This window comes from Pristiophorus japonicus, chromosome 21, assembly GCF_044704955.1.
Source record: "Pristiophorus japonicus isolate sPriJap1 chromosome 21, sPriJap1.hap1, whole genome shotgun sequence".
Taxonomy (NCBI): domain Eukaryota; kingdom Metazoa; phylum Chordata; class Chondrichthyes; family Pristiophoridae; genus Pristiophorus; species Pristiophorus japonicus.
In genome coordinates this window covers 48,605,347-48,627,811 of record NC_091997.1, presented here as the reverse complement: position 1 = coordinate 48,627,811, position 22,465 = coordinate 48,605,347, and the positions used below count along the sequence as shown (strand labels likewise).

Here is a 22,465-nt window from a genome sequence, read left to right as displayed (position 1 = left end):
GCATCCGTGATGCTGAGGATGTCGTGAATAGCACATTTAGTGAGTTGGTCACACCGCAGGCAAAGATTACTCAGGCAGATAAGGAATGGGTGACCATCAGGCAGAGCAGTGCAAGGAAGGTAGTGTAGGGGTCCCCTGCGGTTATCCCTCCAAAACAGATACACCGTTTTTGGGTACTGTTGCGGGGGATAACTCATCAGGGGAAGGCAGCAGCAGAAGTTCATGGCACCATGGGTGGCTCTGCTGCACAGGAGGGCAGGAAGAAGAGTGGGAGAGCTATAGTGGTAGGGGATTCTATTGTAAGGGTAATAGATAGGCGTTTCTGCAGCCGCAATCGAGACTCCAGGATGGTATGTTGCCTCCCTGGTGCAAGGGTCAAGGATGTCTCGGAGCGGATGCAGGACATTTTGGAGGGGGAGGGTGAATAGCCAGTTGTTGTGGTGCATATAGGTACCAACGATATAGATAAAAAACGGGATGAGGTTCTACAAGCTGAATTTAGGGAGCTTGGAGTTAAATTAAAAAGCAGGACCTCGAAGGTAGTAATCTCAGGATTGCTACCAGTGCCACGTGCTAGTCAGAATAGGAATTGTAGGATAGCTAAGATGAATACGTGGCTTGAGGAATGGTGCAGGAGGGAGGGAGTCAAGTTCCTGGGACATTGGAACCAGTTCTGGAGGAGGTGGGACCAGTGCAAACCGGACGGTCTGCACCTGGGCAGCACTGGAACCAATGTCCTAGGGGACGTGTTTACTAGTGCTGTTGGGGAGGGGTTAAACTAATATGGCAGGGGGATGGGAACCTATGCAGGGAGACGGAGGGAAGTAAAATGGGGGCAGGAGCAAAAGATAGAAAGAAGAAAAATAAAAGTGGAGAGCAGAGAAACCCAAGGCAAAAATCAAAAAGGGCCACATTACAGCAAAAGTCGAAAGGGACAAAGTGTGTTAAAAAGACAAGCCTGAAGGCTCTTTAACTCAATGCGAGCAGTATTCGTAATAAGGTGGACAAATTAACTGCGCAGGCAGCTATTAACGAATATGATATAATTGGGATTACGGAGATATGGCTCCAGGGTGACCAAGGCTGGGAACTCAACATCTAGGGGTAGTCAACATTCAGGAAGGATAGACAGAAAGGAAAGGGAGGTGGGGTAGCGTTGCTGGTTAAAGAAGAAATTAACACAATAGTACGGAGGGACATTAGCTTGGATGATTTGGAATCTGTATGGATAGAGCTGCGGAATACCAAAGGGCAGAAAATGATAGTGGGAGCTGTGTACAGACCACCAAACAGTAGTAGTGAGGTTGGAGACAGCATCAAACAAGAAATTAGGGATGCATGCAATAAAAGTACAGCAGTTATCATGGGCGACTTTAATCTACATATAGATTGGGCTAACCAAACTGGTAGCAATACGGTGGAGAAGGATTTCCTAGAGTGTATTAGGGATGGTTTTCTAGACCAATATGTCGAGGTATTCATAGACCGGTTAGCCTGACATCAGTAGTGGGGAAAATGTTGGAATCAATTATTAAGGATGAAATAGCAGCACATTTGGAAAGCAGTGACAGGATCGGTCCAAGTCAGCATGGATTTATGAAAGGGAAATCATGCTTGACAAATCTTCTGGAATTTTTTGAGGATTTAACTAGTAGAGTGGACAAGGGAGAACCAGTGGATGTTGTGTATTGGGACTTTCAAAAGGCTTTTGACAAGGTCCCACACAAGAGATTGGTGTGCAAAATCAAAGCACATGGTATTGGGGGTAATATACTGATGTGGATAGAGAACTGGTTGGCAGACAGGAAGCAGAGAGTCGGGATAAACAGGTCCTTTTCAGAATGGCAGGCCGTGACTAGTGGGGTGCCGCAGGGCTCAGGGATGGAATCCCAGCTCTTTACAATATACATCAATGATTTAGATGAAGGAATTGAGTGTAATATCTCCAAGTTTGCAGATGACACTAAACTGGTGGCGGTGTGAGCTGTGAGGGGGACGCTAAGAGGCTGCAGGGTGATTTGGACAGATTAGGTGAGTGGGCAAATGCATGTTAGATGCAGTATAATGTGGATAAATGTGAGGTTATCCACTTTGGGTGCAAAATACGAAGACAGATTATCTGAATGGCAGCAGATTAGGAAAAGGGGAGGTGCAACGACACCTGGGTGTCATGGTTCATCAGTCATTGAAAGTTGGCATACAGGTACATCAGGCGGTGAAGAAGGCAAATGGTATGTTGGCCTTCATAGCTAGGGGATTTGAGTATAGGAGCAGAGAGGTCTTACTGCAGTTGTACAGGGCCTTAGTGAGGCCTCACCTCGAATATTGTGTTCAGTTTTGGTCTCCTAATCTGAGGAAGGACGTTCTTGCTATTGAGGGAGTGCAGCGAAGGTTCACCAGACTGATTCCCGGGAATCAATAAGATCATGGCTGATCATTCAACCTCAGTACCCCTTTCCTGCTTTCTCTCCATATCCCTTGAACCCTTTGGCCGTAATGGCCACATCTAACTCCCTTTTGAATATATGTAACGAATTGGCCTCAACAACTTTCTGCGGTGGAGAATTCCACAGGTTAACCACTCTCTGAATGAAGAAGTTTCTCCTCATCTCGGTCCTAAATGGCTTACCACTTATTCTTAGACTGTGACCCCTAGTTCTGGAACTCCCCAGCAATGGAACATTCTTCCTGCCTCTAGCCTGTCCAATCCCGTCAGAATTTCATATGTTTCTATGAGATACCCTCTCATTCTTCTAAATTCCAGTGGATACAAGCCCAGTTGATCCAGTCTCTCCTCATATGTCAGGAATCAATCTGGTAAACCTTTGCCGTACTCCCTCAATAGCAAGAATTAGGGGACCAAAACTGAACACAATATTCCAGGTGTGGCCTCACCAAGGCTCTGTACAACTGCAATAAGACCTCCCCGCTCCTTTACTCAAATCTTCTAGCCATGAAGGCCAACATGCCAGTTGCCTTCTTCACCGCCTGCTGTACCTGTATGCAAAACTTGAATGACTGATGTACCATAATACCCAGGTCTCGTTACACCTCCCCTTTTCCTGATCTGTCACCATTCAGATAATATTCTGTCTTCCTGTTTTTGCCACCAAAGTGGATAACCTCACATTTATCCACATTATACTACATCTGCCATGCATTTGCCCGCTCACCTAACCTGTCCAAGTCACCCTGCAGTCCCTTAGCATCCTCCCCACAGCTCACACTGCCACCCAGCTTAATTTCATCTGCAAACTTGGAGCTATTAAATTCAATTCCTTCATCTAAATCATTGATGAATAGCTGGGGTCCCAGTACTGCGGCACCCCACTAGTCACTGCCTGCCATTCTGAAAAGGACCCGTTTATTCCGACTCTCTGCTTCCTGTCAGCCAACCAGTTCTCTATCCACGTCAATACATTACCCCCAATACCATGTGCTTTAATTTTGCACACTAATTTCTTGTGTGCGACCTTGTCAATAGCCTTTTGAAAGTCCAAATACATCACAGCCACTGGTTCTCCCTTGTCCACTCTACTAGTTACATCCTGACAAAATTCCAGAAGATTTGTCAAGCATGATTTCCCTTTCATAAATCCATGCTGACTTGGACTGATCCTGTCACCGCTTTCCAAATGCGCTGCTATTTCATCTTTAATAATTGATTCCAACATTTTTCCCACCACTGATGTCAGGCTAACCGGTCTATAATTCCCCGTTTTCTCTCTCCCTCCTTTTTTAAAAAGTGGTGTTACATTAGCTACCCTCAAGTCCATAGGAACTGATCCAGAGTCAATAGAATGTTGGAAAATGATCACCAATGCATCCACTATTTCTAGGGCCACTTCCTTGAGTACTCTGGGATGCAGCCTATCAGGCCCTGGGGATTTATCAGCCTTCAATCCCATCAATTTCCCTAACACAATTACCTGACTAATAAGGATTTCCTTCAGTTCCTTCTTTTCACTAGACCCTCGAACCCCTAGTATTTCTGAAAGGTTATTTGTGTCTTCCTTAGTGAAGACAAATCCAAAGTATTTGTTCAATTGGTCTGCCATTTCTTTGTTCCCCATTATAAATTCACCTGATTCTGCCTGCACTAATCTTTTTCTCTTCACATATCTATAGAAGCTTTTGCAGTCAGTTTAGGAGCAGGGAGGTCTTGCTGCAGCTGTACAGGGCCTTGGTGAGGCATCACCTGGAATACTGTGTTCAGTTTTGGTCTCCTAATCTGAGGAAGGACATTCTTGCTATTGAGGGAGTGCAGCGAAGCTTCACCAGACTGATTCCCGGGATGGCAGGACTGACATATGAGGAGGGACTGGATCGACTGGGCCTGTATTCACTGAAATTTAGAAGAATGAGAGGGGATCTCATAGAAACATATAAAATTCTGACGGGACTGGACAGGTTAGATGCAGGAAGAATGTTCCCGATGTTGGGGAAGTCCAGAACCAGGGATAAGGATAAGGGGTAAGCCATTTCGGACCGAGATGAGGAGAAATGAGTTGTTGATGCCAGTTCGTTAGATATATTCAAGAGGGAGTTTGATATGGCCCTTACGGCTAAAGAGATCAAGGGGTATGGAGAGAAAGCAGGAAAGGGGTACTGAGGTGAATGATCAGCCATGATCTTACTGAATGGTGGTGCAGGCTCGAAGGGCCGAATGGCCTACTCCTGCACCTATTTTCGATGTTTCTATGTTAACCTACCCACAAACTTAGCTGCCATTCATTACTCACTATACAATCGGGAGTTTCGTAACAACTATATACTCAAAGGGGAGATTTGTCCTACTGAATTGACCATCCTTGAATGTTACAGAGAGACACTTGTATCTCGACACTCAGACCCAGTCCTCACCTGGGCCTAGGCACCGGCTTGATGATTTTACACTGTTGTTTATCAAGATTTATTTTTTTCCGTTCTCTTTCACTGTAGACTGCTCAACGACAGACAATTTTCCCCCATTGGATTCTCATTGGCTGCCTGTCACTGTAATTATCCAAGATGAGGTTGGTTGCTGTGACAGAGGGACCACTGATTTCTATGAATTATGAGGTCGATGGACCCAATGCCCTCCCTCCTCTGTGCTTACTGCTCAACTTATTTTGCATTCTCCATTTTTCTCATCCATTTCCCATCTGGCCCTGTAACCCCTGGGTCCACCCAGCCCCCAGCCCCTCCATAAACCCTTGGCCCCTCTAAGGGCCCTTCTATAATTCCCCTCAGCCCCTCCATAAGCCCCCTCGGCTCCTTGATAACCCCCTCAGCCCCTCTAATCCACGGCCCTTCTATTACCCTCCCGGTCACTCTACAAGCCCCACCGGCCAATCCCCAGTCTCTCGATAACCTCAACATTTTGGAAGTAAATGCAGCGATTTTACCTCGTATTGACACTTGCGTCTCAGTATAGGTGCTGTGACCCTGTGAGGAACCGATAGGACCAAGTGTGGGTGGGTTTGCGCTGCTGAAACATCCATCACTGGAAGGAGCCAGTTATTTTCCGGAATGCTGCACGTATGGTGTGTCAATTTAGGGAGTCTATATATCTGTTTATTTTCCTACCTGTGGTCACAGGATCCGTGGACTTTGGCTTCTTCTTGCAGACATATGGCCGGGCGATGCCACAGTCTTTGTTCTGCCATCTTCCGGAAGATTCTGTCCGGATAACACCGCAGTTTTCCTCTAATGACTTTGCCGGCTGGTCTACAGGGAAGAATGGAAGAAGTCGGGAAATTTTATTCAGTCTGGGCCAGGACTAGGCCAAGAGCAGGCCTCCTGTTTCGTTTGTGTTATGGCCATGTGCAGAACTCCCTCTCTCCAACACCCTGTCCACACTGGCCAGTGACGCCACAGATATAATGACCCATATCTAGTGCCAATCTGTGACCTAATAATAAATCTCAGCTATGAGGGCAGTAAGGGTACAGTCAACCTTAGCAGCACCTGGCTAGGGAGGGGAATAAAATCAGCCAGCGTTTGTGCTGTGACCCAGCGACTCCTGCTGGAAAGTGAGCATTGTTTGGCCCTCAAGCGATCAAGCTCATCTCATGACTTCAAACTAAAATGAATTATAGATAGCATCAGTTATCGTACACCATGATCAATTAGTATGACCACGATTATGGGAGAGACTGAAAAAGAAAGCGATAGACAGCGAGAAAAAGAAAGCGAGAGATAGAAAGGGAAAACGAGAGAGATAGAAAGAGAAAGCAAGAGAAAGAAAGATAGAAAGAGAAAGCGAGGGACAGAGAAAGAGAAAGCAATAGACAGAGAGAGCGAGAAAAAGAGAAACCAAGAGAAAGCGAAAGACAGGCAAACTGACAGGGAGAGACAGAGAATCGCTTTAGCGAGAGCTGTTTAGACACAAATTTGATCTGTTTAGGTGCAACTTTGATCCCCATTTCCATGGCCAAGCAGCAAGGAGTGTCTGAAAACAGATGCTGCAGCAGTGTAGTAAAAGCTGTGCGGAATCCCCTGCTTCCCTCCAAACAGTCTAAGATGTGCTACTTACTGTCTGCGCTCACATGAAGATTGGTCACTTGAGCACAGTACTGGTGGAACCGTATAAAGTGTACCATGATTAAAAGGATGGTTAACAAAAGGGTGAGACCTCTTGGAGGTGAATGGAGCTATCTTGGACCTGAGAGCGAAGGAGTGGTGGAAGTGCTTAATAAATATTGTCACAGAGGAAGGTGTAAGTGGAGCTGTAGGAGTACCTAGGACGATATAGGGCAGCCTCTACTGGAGTTAGATATTCAAAACGAACCTGGACTGAAAAAGCTAATGGAAGTGCAAGCAAAAATTGCCAGCTACAGATACCTGTAGCATGCTCCAAGAATGTTAAAGCAAAAGCAGCGGTACTAACTATAATTTTCAAAAATATTTGGGACTGGGGGGGGGGGCGGTGGGGTGGAGAATGGCCCCTGTTTAAGAAAGGGGTAAAGAGATAAAGACATCAACCTACTCGAGACTAGTTTATCTTACCTCAATTATGGGTAAGCTTCCAGAGTCCATAATATGGGATAAATTTAGTGAAAGGCGCGAGCTTCTCAGAAATAATCAGCAAGGTGTCCGTGATTGACTTATTTGAGGAAATCTTATTATATAGATAAAGGGAATGCAGTGAATGCTATATATATGGATTTTCAGAAGGCATTTGATAAGATGCCACATAAGAGACTTGTTACAAAGATGAAAACAAATGGCATGAAAGGGAATGTAGCTGCCTGGATGTAAAAATTATGCTTCTTAGATTGGCAGGATGTGGGTGGGGACGTGCCACAGGAATTTATACTTGGACCTCTATTGTTTCCCACTTATATAAAGGAATTGGACACAGATGCAAGAGAGTGATATCAAAGTTTGCTAATAATTAGGGCGCATGGTAAACTGAGGAAGAATGCTGAAGACTGCAGGAGGACACAGTCAGGTTAGTGGGAGTGGGCAGGTAGGTGGCAGATGCAGTTCAATGCAAAGAAATATGATATAGTGCATTCTAGGGGAAAAAAGTGAAAAACGTAAACAGGAAATGAGGTTCTGAACCGAGTGCAAGAACAGGCGGTGCGAGTTATTGGCAATACCTTTTACACATTACTAGCCAATCTCCTATGGCATTGCTCAAGGCGAGTATGTACATAAGCTGTTTTACAACAATATGGGTGTTTATCACAGCATGACAGCAACAATGTTGCAGGAAGTAAATGCAACACTGAGAGGAAGTGTGTCCTGGTGCTGTACCCAGGGGAGTCAAGTCCATGTGTCGTCTTCAGGAGATGTAGGGTTGGAAGGCGGGGCTTAATTAGACCAGAGTACACAGACATAATTCAGTCTCCATTTTAAAATCATGCATTCTGTCCCTATTTTTATATAATTCCTATATTATATATGATAAGTTTTTCTATTCAACTGTAACTTCAGGCAAATTGGGAAGCAGAGGAATTATTGGATTGCAGATTTCCTGCAGTACAGGCCGAGGAACTATAGCACTACCACAAACTGGAGGGTATAACTACAATGTGACAAGTTTACTTGGCAGTTTCTATTATAGATGTGGACATAAGGAATTTATACAACAACAGGTTGCATTTATATAGTTCCTTTAATGTAGAAAAACATCCCAAGGCGCAGGATGTCCTACGTTTGGGGGTGGGGGGGGCGGGGAGGAGGAGGAGGAAAGTGTGTAAGAGAGAGATCAAGAGTTACTTAATATTTATTGAACTGATTACCACTCTCCCAGTTGAGATACTTCAATGGGGATCCATCAGACCATTGCCAGCCGCCATCAATGTCCAGATCATTCAGGCCAATCCACAGAGTAGCACTGTAACCGGTCAGGAGACCTAGAAAAAGAAACAACCCACATTACAACATAAGACATCCTCATAAAACTGGCGGTTTGTGATTCTCTGCCTAGATTAGCCTCAAATGATTGTGGGCATCATCACTTCAGACTGAAAGACTTGGCCCGAATAAACACTCCCAAGGTCTTGCTGAATTTATTCCCCCTCAAGTAGTTCTCCCTGCACCACACACCGGCCACTGCCTTAGACAGTGCCCAACTTTTGTTTTTAATTCATTCTCAGGTGATGGGCGTCACTGGCAAGGCCAGCATTTAGTGCCCATCCTAGTTGCCCTTAAGAAGGTGATGGTGGTCCTTCTTCTTGAATTGCTGCAGTCTCGGTGGTGAAGATACTCCCTAAATCTTTGTAGTGGTTTGATACAAATAAGTGAGGCCACCTCAGATGGAAATCAAGTCAACCACATTGGTGTCACTTATAGGCCAAACCGGGTAAGGACAGCAGGTTTCCTTCCCTAAAGGACATTAGTGAACTAGCTGGGTTTTAACGACACTCCAACAGCTTTGTGGTCACTTTTACTGATGCTAGCTTTTTATTTCCAGATTTCTTAAAACTGAATTTGTAATTCTCAAGCTGCCATGGTGGGATTTCAACTCATGTTCTCTCGATTATTAGTCCAGTAACATAACCAGTACTCTACCGTATTCATGGGCTTTGACTAGTTCTAGGCCTTTTCCAATGCTGCTTTGAAACAAGTGACTGGTTTTGAAGCAGCATTGGAAGAGGTCTAGAACTAGGCCAGGCCCAGGGGTATGGGGACTCCGCTGCCAGCTTTCCCTTCTCTTTCCTGTGGACAAGTGTTTATCCTCCACTGACTGAGGGGAGGAAGAGTGAGAGCTCAGGGTTAGGGGACCAGACTTCGAGTTCTGCATTGCTGCTGATGAAAACTTGTTGAAAACCGTGGTAACTAATGCACGTCCCCACATTATGAGTAGAAAATTGGGATCCTGCTTGACTTCACAGACTTTTCAGAAATTTCCACTAATCCCACTCAAAAATCAGACAGAACATAAGAAATAGGAGCAGGAGTAGGCCATTCGACCCCTCGAGCCTGCTCCGCGATTCAATAAGATCATGACTGATCTGGTCTTGGCCTCAACTCCACTTTCCCGCCTGTTCTCCATAACCCTGGACTCCCCTGTAGTCCAAAAATCTGTCTATTTCCGCCTTGAATATATTCAACGACTCAGCCTCCAACTGACTGAGGAGAGGAGGAAGGGTAGGAGTTCAGGGTTAGGGGACTAGAGCTCGAGTTCTGCATTGCTGCTGATGAAAACTTGTTTAAAACAGTGGTAACTAATGCACGTCCCCACATCACGAGTAGAAAATTGGGGTCGGGTAAAAAAATTCCAAAGATTCATGACAACTCAGAGAAGAAATTCCTCCTCATCTCCGTCTTAAATGTGCGACCCCTTATTCTGAAACTATGCCCACTAGTTCTAGATTCCCCATGAGGGGAAACATCCTCTCAGCATCTACCCTATCAAGCCCCCTCAGAATCTTGTATGTTTCAATAAGATCACCTCTCATTCTTCTAAACTCCAATGAGTATAGGCCCAACCCGCTCAACCTTTCTTCATAGGACAACCCCTACATCTCAGGAATCAATCGTGTGAACCTGCTCTGAACTGCCTCCAAAGCAAGTATATCCCTCCTTAAATAAAGAGACCAAAACTGTACGCAGTACTCCAGGTGAGGTCTTATCAATGCCCTGTACAGTTGTAGCAGGACTTTTCCACTTTTTTATACTCTATCCCCTTTGCAATAAAGGCCAAAATTCCATTTACCTTCGTAATTACTTGTTGTACCTGCATGCTAACTTTTTTTGTTTCATGTATGAGGACACCTAGATCCCTCTGTGCCGCAGCATTCTGTAGTCTCTCTCCATTTAAATACTAATTTGCTTTTCTATTCTTCCTACCAACTCAGGCAACTCAGCACTTAGAGAGTCAGGGGCAAGTGTGTTCAGGTCAGTGACTCTCCTACGCAAATCAATAATGCCTGCTTCCTGTTTCTTCCCCCTTTCCCACCCACAGTTGTTCCAAACTAAAACGCACAAAAAATAAAGCAGGCAGCAAGGGATCAGACTGCAACCGCTCGGAGTCTGAACTCTGGTGCGTATCTACGTTTTCTGCCAGACTTGGCTCTTGGTCCTCTGCCAGAGGAAGTGACTCACAACATGGGAGCATTCCATCTCATGTTTGAGGCAAAATATTGGCAGGAGCTATCCCGGGGCCCTGGCCTATCCTCTCCCCCAGGAGTCCCAGCTGAGGCAGGTCACGTGACTAGCAGAGGTCTAGTATGGAAAGGAAAACGCTAAAAAGATATACAAACATTGCAGCAAGAACTGTCGGCAAAGATACCGTAATATATACAGTAGAAGCCACCGCGCCTAAAGCTCACCTGCAGCTGCCTTCCTCCAATTTGCATAAGGGTATAGGTCGAGCTGTGTATGGTACAGGGTCATAACCCGTTCAACCTTGCATCAGCCAGCCAGCTTTCTGAATAGACTACTTGGAAAGTTCTAGAATATGCAGTGACTGCCCAATGTTTTGATTTTAAAATAGTGTTCCTTTCCCGCCCCCCCACCCCACCCCCGACATTTATTTCCATGCTTCTTGATGCAGAGACATTGGTTTGTTATTAAAGACTTTCAATGGAATGGAATCTGCAGCAAGCATTCAAACTCAAGCCTTGATCCCATCTTTGCCCCATCTCCCTTCATCCTCCCACTGGTCACTTTAGGATTCTCGTGCTCGATAAATGAATGAGTTCATATCACTCACACAATCTAAAGATTCACAAGACATTTATTACATGGGAGGAGCCTCCAGCATTTATTGCACAGACAGTCCGCATCCCTTGCCTCTAGCTTAGGCTCGGAAGTAGCCCACAATCCGCCATCTCAAGCGAGCGGTGGAAGGAGAGGGAAAAAAGAAGGGAAAATAAGTGCCACAGTTTAATACTTTCATGGATAAAACCTTCAGACCTGACTCATTCGGGAATACAGCTGATAGTCTATCATTGATTGTGGTATTTGGTAGTACAGTGAAGAGCTGGAACATCGAACAGAATGCATAAGTAAGAAGGTACAAAGAGGTTGAGATATGGGATGAATAAACCCAGGATTACCTTGAAGTGTCCGTTTGACTCAGTGGGTAGCACTCTTGCCTCTGAGTCAGAAGGTTGAGGGCTCAGTTCTCACTCAAGGACTTGAGCATGTGATCTAGGCTGATGCTTCAGTGCAGTACAGAGGGAGAGCTGCATTTTTCACGGTGCTGATTCTCAGATGAGACTTCAAACGGCGATCCCAGCTGCCTGATCAGGTGGATGTAAAAGATGCAACAGCACTATTCGAAGTTCTCCTGATGTCCTGACAACATTCAACTCTCAATCAAAACAGATTAAAAGTGGTCATTCATCTCATTACTGTTTGTGGGACATTGCTATATGCAAATTGACTGCCACGTTTCCCTACAAAGCAACAGTGACTATACTTCACAAGTAATTTACTGGTTGCGAAGTGCTATTGCACCCGCAATCTGCTGTATAAATGTACGTTCTTTCTTTCATCTATGCTATACTGTCCATTTGAGATTCTAACCATTAAACTCCTTGTCTGTAACTGTGCAATGGATCTCATGCGCTGGGGGAATAAAGAACTTGCATTCACATAGCACTTTTCACAATCTCAGGACATCCCAAAGTGCTTTACAGCCAATGAAGAATTTTTGAAGTGTAGTCACTGTTGTAATATAGGAAACGCGGCAACCAATTTGTGCACAGCAAGGTCCCGCAAACAGCAATGAGATAAATGACCAATTCATCTGTTTTAGTGATGTTGGCCGAGGGATAACTAGTGTCCAGGACACTGGGCAGAATTTCCCTGCTCTTCTTCAAATAGTTCTGTGGGATCTTTATTGTCCACCTGAGAGAGCAGACGGAGCTTTGTCTTAACATTTCATCAAAAGGCGGCAACTCCAACAGTACAGTACTCCCTCGGCACTGCACTGGAGTGTCAGCCTAGATTATGTGCTCAAGTCTCTGGAGTGAGGCTTGAACCCATGACCTTGTGACTCATAGAATCATAGAAAAATTACAACATAGGAGGCCATTCGGCCCATCATGTCCGTACCGCTCGAAAAAGAGCTATCCAGCCTAATCCCATCTTCCAGCACTAGGTCCGTAGCCCTGTAGATTTTGGCTCTTTAAATGCACATCCAAGTACCTTTTAAAAGTGATGAGGATTTCTGCCTCTACCACCCTTTCAGGCAGTGAGTTCCAGACACCCACTATCCTCTGGGTGATGAAATGTTTCCTTATCTCCCCTCTAATCCTTCTACCAACTACTTTAAATCTATCCACCCTTCCTGCCCACTCTATCTAGGCACCTCATAATTTTAAAAACCTCAACTAAATCTTCCCTCAGCCTCCCCTGTTCCAAGGAAAACAACCCCAGCCTATCCAATCTTTCCTCATAGCTGAAGTTTTCCAGTCCTGGCAACATCCTCCTAGATCTCCTCTGCACCTTTTCGAGTGCACTTCAGGGGTGAGATCCACGGCAGACCTGCGTTACTGCCGTACCATTGATGTAGGTCTGCTCGTGAAGTTCAGTAATGCTCAGGAGATCAGAGCTCTGCTGCTGACAGCTGGTGCGGGCCTCGCTCCAGGAGAGAGTGGACTGAAAGTTGAACTGGTAACAGCTGTTGGTCAGTGGATCCTTATCCCAGAATGTTTCACAGTCGTCACCTAAAAGCAGAAAAGGTTTATCAGTAAAACTACACAAAGCTGAGGGTCTCATACAATTCAGCTATCAAGTACAATAGTTAAGGCCGCAGCACCCCATAATAGATCAGAAACAAATTGTACTGTTTTCCAAGTGAGAACAATGATACGAGAGGAAATTCGAGTGTAAGCATGGCTATCAAAATCTCCTAACCTTCTACCCACCAAATGAAGATACCAACTTTAAAAAAATACATTTTCAGGATGTGGGCTTCGCTGGCAAGGCTGGCATTTAGTGCCCATACCTAGTTGCCTTTGAGATGTTGGTGGTGGACCTTCTTAAACAGCTGCCTTCCATGTGGTACGCTAACAATGTTGTGTCTTATAGATAGTACACACTATAGCCACATGGATATCAGATGATAAACCCTCAGTGCATGCCTGAACATTCAAGACTGTTATCTCCCAACCGCAAACAACACTACCCCCCACATCCCCCTCACCTCCTTCCCCCGTCCCTATCCTTCCTCTCCCCTCATCTCCTACCATCCTCCCATCTCCTCTCTGATCTTCTCCCACCCCTTATTCCTTCCTTCCTCCCACATTCCCCCTCTCCATCCTGTGTCAATGGATGTCAAGGAACTCCAGAAGGCATTCGATAAGGTTCCACAAAAGAGACTTAAAAATGAGAGCATGGAATTGGAGGCTCTCATATTGGCTTGGATAGCAAACTGATTAGGCGGTAGAAGACAGAGAGTAGGGATAATGAGTATGTACTCAAATTGGCAAGATGTGGACTAGTGGTGGCCCCCAGAGATCTGTACTGGGGCCTCAGTATTTCACTATATTTATAAATTACTTACATGATAGAATTTATCTAAGTTTGCTGATGACACCAAGTTAAGTGGTAAAGTAAATAGCATAGATGGGAGCAGAAGGTTGCAAAGGGCCATCGATAGATTAAATGAGTGGGCAAAATTGTGGGGGAGATGGAGTTCAATGTGGGCATGTGTGAGGTCATCACTTTGGACCTAAGAAAGATCTATCAGTGTATTTTCTAAATGGTGAGAATCTAGGAACTCTGGAGGCGGAGCAGAGAGATTTAGGGGTCCGAATGCAGAAGTCACTAAAAGCTATTGGATAGGTACAAAAAAATAAAAAAGTTAATGGAATATTGGCCTTTAGCTTAAGAGGGCTGGAATACACAGGGGTGGAAGTTATGTTATTGTTGTATAATTTTCTAGTTAGACCCCATCTGGAGTAACTGCGTTCAGTTCTGGGCACCACATCTTAGGAAGGATATATTGGTCTTGGAGGGAGGGCAGCACAGATTCACTAGAATGATACCAGGGCTAAAAGGGTTAAATTATGTGGACAGGTTGCATAAACTAGGCTTGTGTTCCCTTGAGTACAGAAGATTAAGGGAACACAAGCCTAGTTTAAGATTAATTGAGGTGTTTAAGATGATTAAAGGATTTGATAGGGTAGATAGGGAGAGAAACTATTTCCTCTGGTTGGAGAGTTCAGAATTAGGAGACAAAATCTTTAAATTCGAGCTAGGCCTTTCAGGAGTGATATCAGTGTGCACTTCTTCACACAAAGGGTAGTGGAAATCTGAAACCCTCTTTCCCAAAATGCTGTTGTGGTTGGGGGTTAATTGAAAATGTTAAAATTGAAATTAACAGACTTTGGTTCAGCAAGGGTATTAAGAGATTTGAAACCAAGACGAGTAAATGAAGTTAAGATACAGATCAGCCATAATCTAAATGAATGGCGGAACAGGCTCAAAAGCCTGACTGACTTACTCCTGTTCCTATGATGCATTGTAACCTGTCACTTGGGAGGTCTGGATCCCAAAACCCTTCCTTTTTACAGTGAACACTGGAATATATGGGGGCTTGGATGTAATTTATTAACCACATTCACACCGTGCCAAAAATAATATTGGTATCCTTAAATGTTGCATAATGAGTTACACACGGCCTTTAATAACTCTTGTGGGTGAAGGTGGGTACAAAGCCTTTATTCTCCTTTCCCAATCTTGCCTCGATCTCTCCCGCAGACGGTGACTCACCCTCGGGTGCTCACCCAGTGGTGCCAGCTGCTACCTCACACAATTGGCCATTCTTCATGTGCGAGGCTAAACTGCCAATGTTGGCAGGCTGGTCAAGCCCAGAGAACCTCTCGGCCAAGTCTAATGCTGTCCTTGTGTGACAGCCACATATACACAAACACTTTCCAGCAGCAGATAGTAATCGCCCGTCCCCGTTCAGAGACGCTGCAGATCTCGTAGCTCTGCACCTGGTCAAGGAGCGAGGTCTCGTAAATCTTCCTTCAAGAATTGGGCGGACTGTGATTCTCCTGAACTTAGGCGTCACACCATAAAGTCATTACCTGGCGTATGTCCCAGGCACTACAGACCTCTAATATACTAATCACATTTTGAGGTTTCCTAGCATGAACTCTCTGAAATAAATCGGCTGTACTGCAAGATTTGGACTTGTAACTAATAGAAATTACATGAAAAGCAAATTATAAATCATTGTAAGTTTCATCAGAGTGATAAATCGACATAGCTCTAGGCAGCCTGATTAATACTTTTAGGAGTTTGGGGAAAGGGTCAAAGTTTCATGTTACAAGTGATGCCAATCTGTCAGAGATGATCTGAAGGTGCTTTGTCCAGGAATCCTGGACAAAACCTTCTCTTCTCCTGCAGTTGAATGCGAGGGAGAAATTCTGAACACAGCACAGGGAGAGGGAAGAGCTAGAGACACAGACGGCGAGGCGAGGCACAGAGAAATCATCTTTTTGCCATTTAAAAAAATAAAATACAGTTTTAATATGTTTCAATTTTGTTAATCTTAAAATCTTCCTTCCTCATTAACGATCTGTTGATTCTTGGGAAACTTTTTTTTTTAAGTCCCTTAATAGCAAATAGGCAACTTAACTGGGATTCTGAGGGTCTGTAGGACAATTGGCCTTCTGTCATTCTTACTTACTAAAAAAAAGTGATTCTTGTTTTAAAAATAGACTTTGTTAAAAAATACAATCCATGGCCGGAATCTTCCCAGCCCTGCGAATGCGGGTTTGGAGGCGGGCCTGCTGTCAAAATGGCCCTGATTGACAGCGGGGCGGGATCCCGTTCTGAACCCGCCTCCTTGTCAGTTTCCAAAGTGCCAGGTCTGGCTGTGCTTCACAGACCCGAGACCAAGTGGCGGGTCAGCCACTTAACATCATTAAGAGGTAGTTTAGAGGTATTTAAAAAGAATTTTACCAGGTACTTACCATTTTTCCAAGTTTTTCAGCAGCTTCCCGTCACTTGGACTTCACATCAGGCAAGTATATCGGGTTCTCAATGACTCTCCTTTGCTTTGACTAGTTGACAGCTGCAGAAGTGGTATAAAAGCTACCATTTCACAGCTGTTCACTTTCCAATTTCAGAGACTGAAGCCTTCAGGATTTGGAAGATACTTTTGCGTTTTATGCAGTTTGGAAGTGTCTGCAGTGAACTCTCTATCTACCATCACCTCCTTGGAGCAACCTCTCTCACCATTGACAGATCGCTTCGATCATCTCAACTTCTGCTGCCATGTATTCCAGCAGCATCGGTGCCCTTGAGAAAACCTCACCTTGGTCCTCAGAATCCCACCACGATCGTTCGCAACATCAACTTCACTAAACACACCAGCATCACCACCAACAACACCAAACTTCTCCACAATCACTTGATACTGCACAGGACACAGGGCATCAGCACACAACCACACTGCTGCCCGGGGCGCCAGGGATGGCCTCACCATAGCCAGCTTTACTTCACTTGATGCTGTACACCCTGGCTGCCATATGATGCGCCAGGTTGGCACCACCACACCAGCACCATAAATCATCCTTGCAATGACCAAGCCATATCTTTCACACTCATGACTCACCATTCATTAGAACTCACTAAGCCACTTCCAAAGGTTCACATAAATCTGTCCAAGAATGCAAAGTGTTGAAAATAAAGAATTCAATGTTTGAGAACACATTAGCAGAAACTCTACATGAGCATTGGCTAAAAGACCCAAGTGCCTACTCTTGTGTGTTGGTAGTTGGTATGATTGGACAAGAATGAGGGTAAGGCTGAGTGTGAGGGGTGGCTAGTGAGCTGGGGATGTGATCATGCAGACAGAGGGGGGAGGGTGAAGGTGCAATGTAAGTTGGTGTAAGGATGTGCAGGAATAGGGCAGGGAAGGTAGAGTGATGGAGATGTGATGAGTGGCACAGCAGGATGAGATGAGTATGGCTTTGCAGTAACATTTTGTAGTCTACTGAGATCATTGAAAGGTTTGCGCCACTGCAGCCAGGTCCTCCTGATGGCATCCCTGCATGTGCCCTTCTATGCAATGTGCAACCAGACTGCGTTGGTGTGCTGGGGAGATCTCTTCCGTCCATCCCTGCGTTCTGTGTCTCCCTCCATAAGCATCTGGAGGGAGTCATAGGAGAGCCTGGGTGCAACCATGTACCTTTGTGCAGTGCTCGTCAGTGTTTGCAGCGCCTCAATGCTGCAGAATACTGACAGAACAATTGTCAAAATCAATGTGACCAAGGTCCCTTTAAGGAAACTGTCTGATGACGCATTAATCAAATGACGTCGTCAGACCCACTTCCTTTAAATTGGCCGGGAACCTCGCAGGGCCGGCTTAACAAGCCCCATCAATGGAAGATTCTTCATACCGTGCGAGCTGGAGCGAGGTGCAGCTTCGCCACCGGCCACCTACCCTGGCTGTCCCAGTCGCAGCCAACGTGTGGAAAAAAACACCAACAAATTTGACCTGAATTCCAGGTCGGATTTGTGTCAACCCATAGAAATATCTGCACGGATTGCTCACCCTGCCATTGTTCCTTAAACACAGAAGCACACTTACTTTCTATTGGACAGAATCCCCATCTTTCGTCCTTCCCATAATCAACCGTTGTTGCACACCAGAGGTGGCCGTCCTCTCGACCGATGCTGGTGCAGTCATGGTACCACTGGTTGTCGTACATAAACGGGATGGTGCATGGCTTCCCGTGAGAGTTCCCCTGGATGGTGTAAATTTCTAAAGGAAAGAAAATATATTGTTAAGAAAAAAAAAAGGGGCTGCATGTAGTGACACCCACAAGTCCCGGTCAGAATGGGGATGGTTGGGTAATACCCCCGTCAATTGTGTCTGTATGTGACCGGGATGTATTGTATCCACCTAATTTGTATTATTTAACCATCCTCCACTCAGTGCATTTTGCTGGAGAAACAATCCTGCTGTACTCTGGAGACTTTGCTGTAGTTTCGTCATGAGTTCGGAGACTCTAAATTAAAACCACAAGTCCTGCCCCCACCTCCAACTCTTTGGCAGACACAATGATGTTAATATGCACCTTGTTAAAAAAATACCTCAAATCTGAAACAGAAGTGGAAAGTGGTGGAAATACAGAACAATATGTGTTAAGACGGTCTGGCTATTTGACTTTTTAAAAATTATTGGCAGCCAATCTTAATCCAATAAAGTTAATATTCACAGTGAGCTAATTAAGGTAATATGGCAGGGATTTGGAAAAGGCAAATCACATCTGAAAAATGTAATAAAATTATTTAAGACTTGAGAAAAGAAGTTATGCTAAACCTTTATAAATCACTGGTTAGACCAATTCTGGGCGCCACACTTCCATCATCAACATAGGCAGTCCCTCGAAATCGAGGAAGACTTGCTTCCACTCTTAAAGTGAGTTCTTAGGTGACTGAACAGTCCAATACGGGAACCACAGTCCCTGTCACAGGTGGGGCAGATAGTCGTTGAGGGAAGGGGGGTGGGACTGATTTGCTGCACGCTCCTTCCGCTGCCTGCGCCTGTTTTCTGCATGCTCTCGGCATTGAGACTCGAGGTGCTCAGTGCCCTCCTGGATGCACCTCCTCCATGTGGTCTTGGGCCAGGGACTCCCAGGTGTCGGTGGGGATGTTGCATTTTATCAAGGAGGCTTTGAGGGTATCCTTGAACGTTTCCTCTGCCCCCCTTGGACTCGCTTGCCTTGTAAGAGTTCTGAGTAGAGCGCTTGCTTTGGGAGTCTTGTGTCAGGCATGCGATCAATGTGGCCCGCCGAACGGAGCTGGTCGAGTATGGTCAATGATTCGATGCTGGAGATGTTGGCCTGATCGAGGACACGAACGTTGGTGCGTCTGTCCTCCCAGGGGATTTGCAAGATCTTGCGGAGACATCGTTGGTATTATTTGCGATTTGAGTTGTCGACTGTATATGGTCCGTCTCTGAGCCATATAGAGAGCTACAAGCTAGACCAAGCTTTTCCTCGAGCGGCCGAAGGCTGTGCTGGTGCACTGGAGGCAGTATTAAACCTCATCATCGATGTCTTCCCTTGCTGATAATAGGCTCCCGAGGTATGGAAAGTGGTCAATGTTGTCCAGGGCCGTGCCGTGGATCTTGACTGGGGAGCTATGTGGCGGGGTCAGGTTGGCGGAGGACCTTACGGATGTTTAGTGTAAGACCTATGCTTTTGTACGCCTCAGTGAAGATGTTGACTATGACTTGAAGCCACATTTTAGGAAGGATGTCAAGGCTTTGGAGATTTACTAGAAAGGTACAAGGATGAGGGATTTCCGTTATGTGGAGAGATCAGAGAAGCTGGGATTGTTCTCTTTAGAGCAGAGAAGGTTATGGGAACATTTATTAGAGGTCTTCAAAATTATGAAGGGTTTTGATAGATTAACTAGGGAGAAAGTGTTTTCACTGGTAGGAGGGTCGGTAAACAGAGGACACAGATTTAAGATAATCGGCAAAAAGAACCAGAGGGGCGATGAGAATTTTTTAATGCAGTGATTGATTATGATTTGGAATACACTGCCTGAAAGGGTGGTAGAAGTAGATTCAATAGTACTTTTCAAAAGGGAACCAGATAAATACTTGAAAAGCAAAGATTTGCAGGACTATAGGGAAAGAGCAGGGGAATGGGATTAATTGGATAGCTCTACCAAAGAGCTGGCACAGGCACAATGGGCTGAATAGCCTCCTTCTATGCTGTATCATTCTATGAGAGATGGACTGCATTGATAAAAGAAATGCAATGGATGTTGTACATATGGATTTACAAAAGGTGTTTGATAAAGAGGCTTATTGATAAAATTAAAGCACACGGAACTAAAGCGAGTTTGGGAGTACGGATAGGAAGTTGGTTAAAGGACAGAAAACTGGAAGTTAGTGGTTACTAAAAAAAATTCCACTTGAATGATGGTGTCCCCGAGGGGTTAGTGTTGGGACCATTGCTCTGGACCTGGATAAGGGGCACAATGTCATAATTTGCAGATAAGGAGAAAAAAGGACTGTAAGCAACTTTAAGAGCACACAGACAAGTTAATAGTTTGGGCAAAAGTAAAATACTGTGGATGATGGAAATCTGAAATAAAAACAGAAAATGCTGGAAATGCTCATCAGGTCAGGCAGCATCTTCCCAAGCTACCAGAATAAATGTTTCAGGTCGATGAACTTTCATCAGCACTAATGAAAGGCCATCGACCTGAAACATTTACTCTGGTAGTTTGGCCAGATAAATGTCAGATAACATTTGATGTGGAGAAATGTGAAGTGATGCATTTTGCGAGGAAGAATAAGGAAAGTATAGATATACATGAAATTATCAAAATTTAAACGTAGAGGAGCAGAAAGACTTAGGGATTCTGATACACAAACCTTTAGAAGTGGGAAGACAACCTGAAGCTGCCAAGAGACCAGCAGTAGGGGATAAAGGAGCTCCTGAAACCAGCGTGAGAACAGACCAGCAGCGGGGGATAAAAGGAGGGCCCAAAACCAGCGCAAGAAGAGACCAGCAGCGGGGATAAAACAGCTAGCTGGGAGCAGCGCCAACAGACCTGTGAGGAGAGAGAAGTAAAAGGAAATCAAAGAGTGACATCACAGGAAAGTAGGTAAGTGATTGGTTGGTGAGTATCTTTTTTTTCTCTAAACTTGGGCATTGGTTTTGTGAAGTATGGAAGAACTCCACAAGACTGAGTACTGTGAGCTAAAACTGATGTGACCTTAGTCTCTTTAATACAACTCCAGAGTGCCTGAGCAGCATGGCAGACAACCTTTTATACTCCCTTGCACGAGGTGTGCAGGTGACCCTTGGGCCTCCAACAGTTGTGCCCTCTGGTGGCAAGTCTTACAATGTTTACATACATAACAGGTTTAAATTAAGAGGCGGGACTAAAAACTAAACATTCAAAACTTGAAAACTTAATTAATATTAGAGATGGCAGGACAGGCAATGTGTTGCAGCTGCAGCATGTGGGAGCTGGTGGACACGGCGACCACATTTGCAGTTAAGTGTTGGAGGCTTGAGGAACTTCGGCTCCGAGTTGATGAGCTGGAGTCCAAGCTTCAGACACTGTGCTGAAGGGGAGGGTTACCTGGACACTGTGTTCCAGGAGGAGTCGCACCCCTTAGGTAAAATAATTCAAATTTGGTCCATGGTCAGAGACAGGAGGGTGTGACTACGAGTGAGGCAGGTATGGGGACCCAGGATGTAGTGATGGGAGGAGCCTCGGCTCTTACTCTTGTCCAACAGGTACGAGATTCTTGCTCCCTGTGTGGGCAAGAGCAGGGACTGCAGGGAGCATGAAAAAACTAACCACAGCATCTTGGTACAGGGGGCCATTCAAGTTGGGGGAGTAAAAAGAAATGTGGTACGATAAGGGACAGTATAGTTAGGGGGATAGATACTGTTCTCTGCAGCCGAGAGCATGAGTCCCGAAGGCTGTGTTGCCTGCTAGGGTTAAGGACATCTCCTCTGGGCTAGAGAGGAACTTGGGAGTGGGAGGGGAAAGATCCAGTTGTCGTGGCATAGATAGGACAAATAAAGAGGTTCTGCTGAGGGAGTATGAGCAGCTAGGGGCTAAATTAAAAAGCAGAACCACAAAGGTAATAATCTCTGGATTACTACCTGAGCCACGAGCAAATTTGTATAGGGTAAATAAAATCAGAGAGAAGAACGCGTGGCTCAAGATTGGTTTGGTAGAAATGGGTTTTCATTCATGGGGCACTAGCACCAGTACTGGGATAAGGGGGAGCTGTTGCGTCGGGATGAGCTTCATTTGAACAAGGCTGGGACCAGTGCCCTGGCGAATCGAATAACTAGGGCTGTAGATCGGGCTTTAAACTGGGGGCGGGGAGGGGAGAGTGGGGGCGGAAATTTTAAAAGTCAAGAGAAAGGAGAAGGCAATAGTGCAGGTTAGCGACAGGGGTAATGATAACCAGAGTGTGACAGGAAGGGACAGAACATATAAACATAAGAGTGTATCAGAAAGTGGTATCAAAGTAGGGAAAAATGATTAAAAAACAAAATTCAACGCTCTT

The 22,465-nt window shown here is 45.2% G+C and overlaps 1 protein-coding gene across 3 annotated transcripts in view; it reads right to left on the bottom strand.

Moving 5' to 3' along the window:
- mrc2 (mannose receptor, C-type 2) overlaps nt 1-22,465 on the bottom strand; it is a 317,669-nt gene that overhangs the window by 229,162 nt on the left and 66,042 nt on the right. For all 3 annotated transcript variants that reach the window (XM_070864753.1, XM_070864754.1, XM_070864756.1), the window contains exons 3-6: nt 17,996-18,169; nt 12,948-13,112; nt 8,232-8,345; nt 5,569-5,709 (exon numbers count right to left, since the gene is read on the bottom strand). In XM_070864753.1, the coding sequence (XP_070720854.1) occupies nt 5,569-5,709; nt 8,232-8,345; nt 12,948-13,112; nt 17,996-18,169 (594 nt within the window). The remainder of the gene's footprint in view (nt 1-5,568; nt 5,710-8,231; nt 8,346-12,947; nt 13,113-17,995; nt 18,170-22,465) is intronic.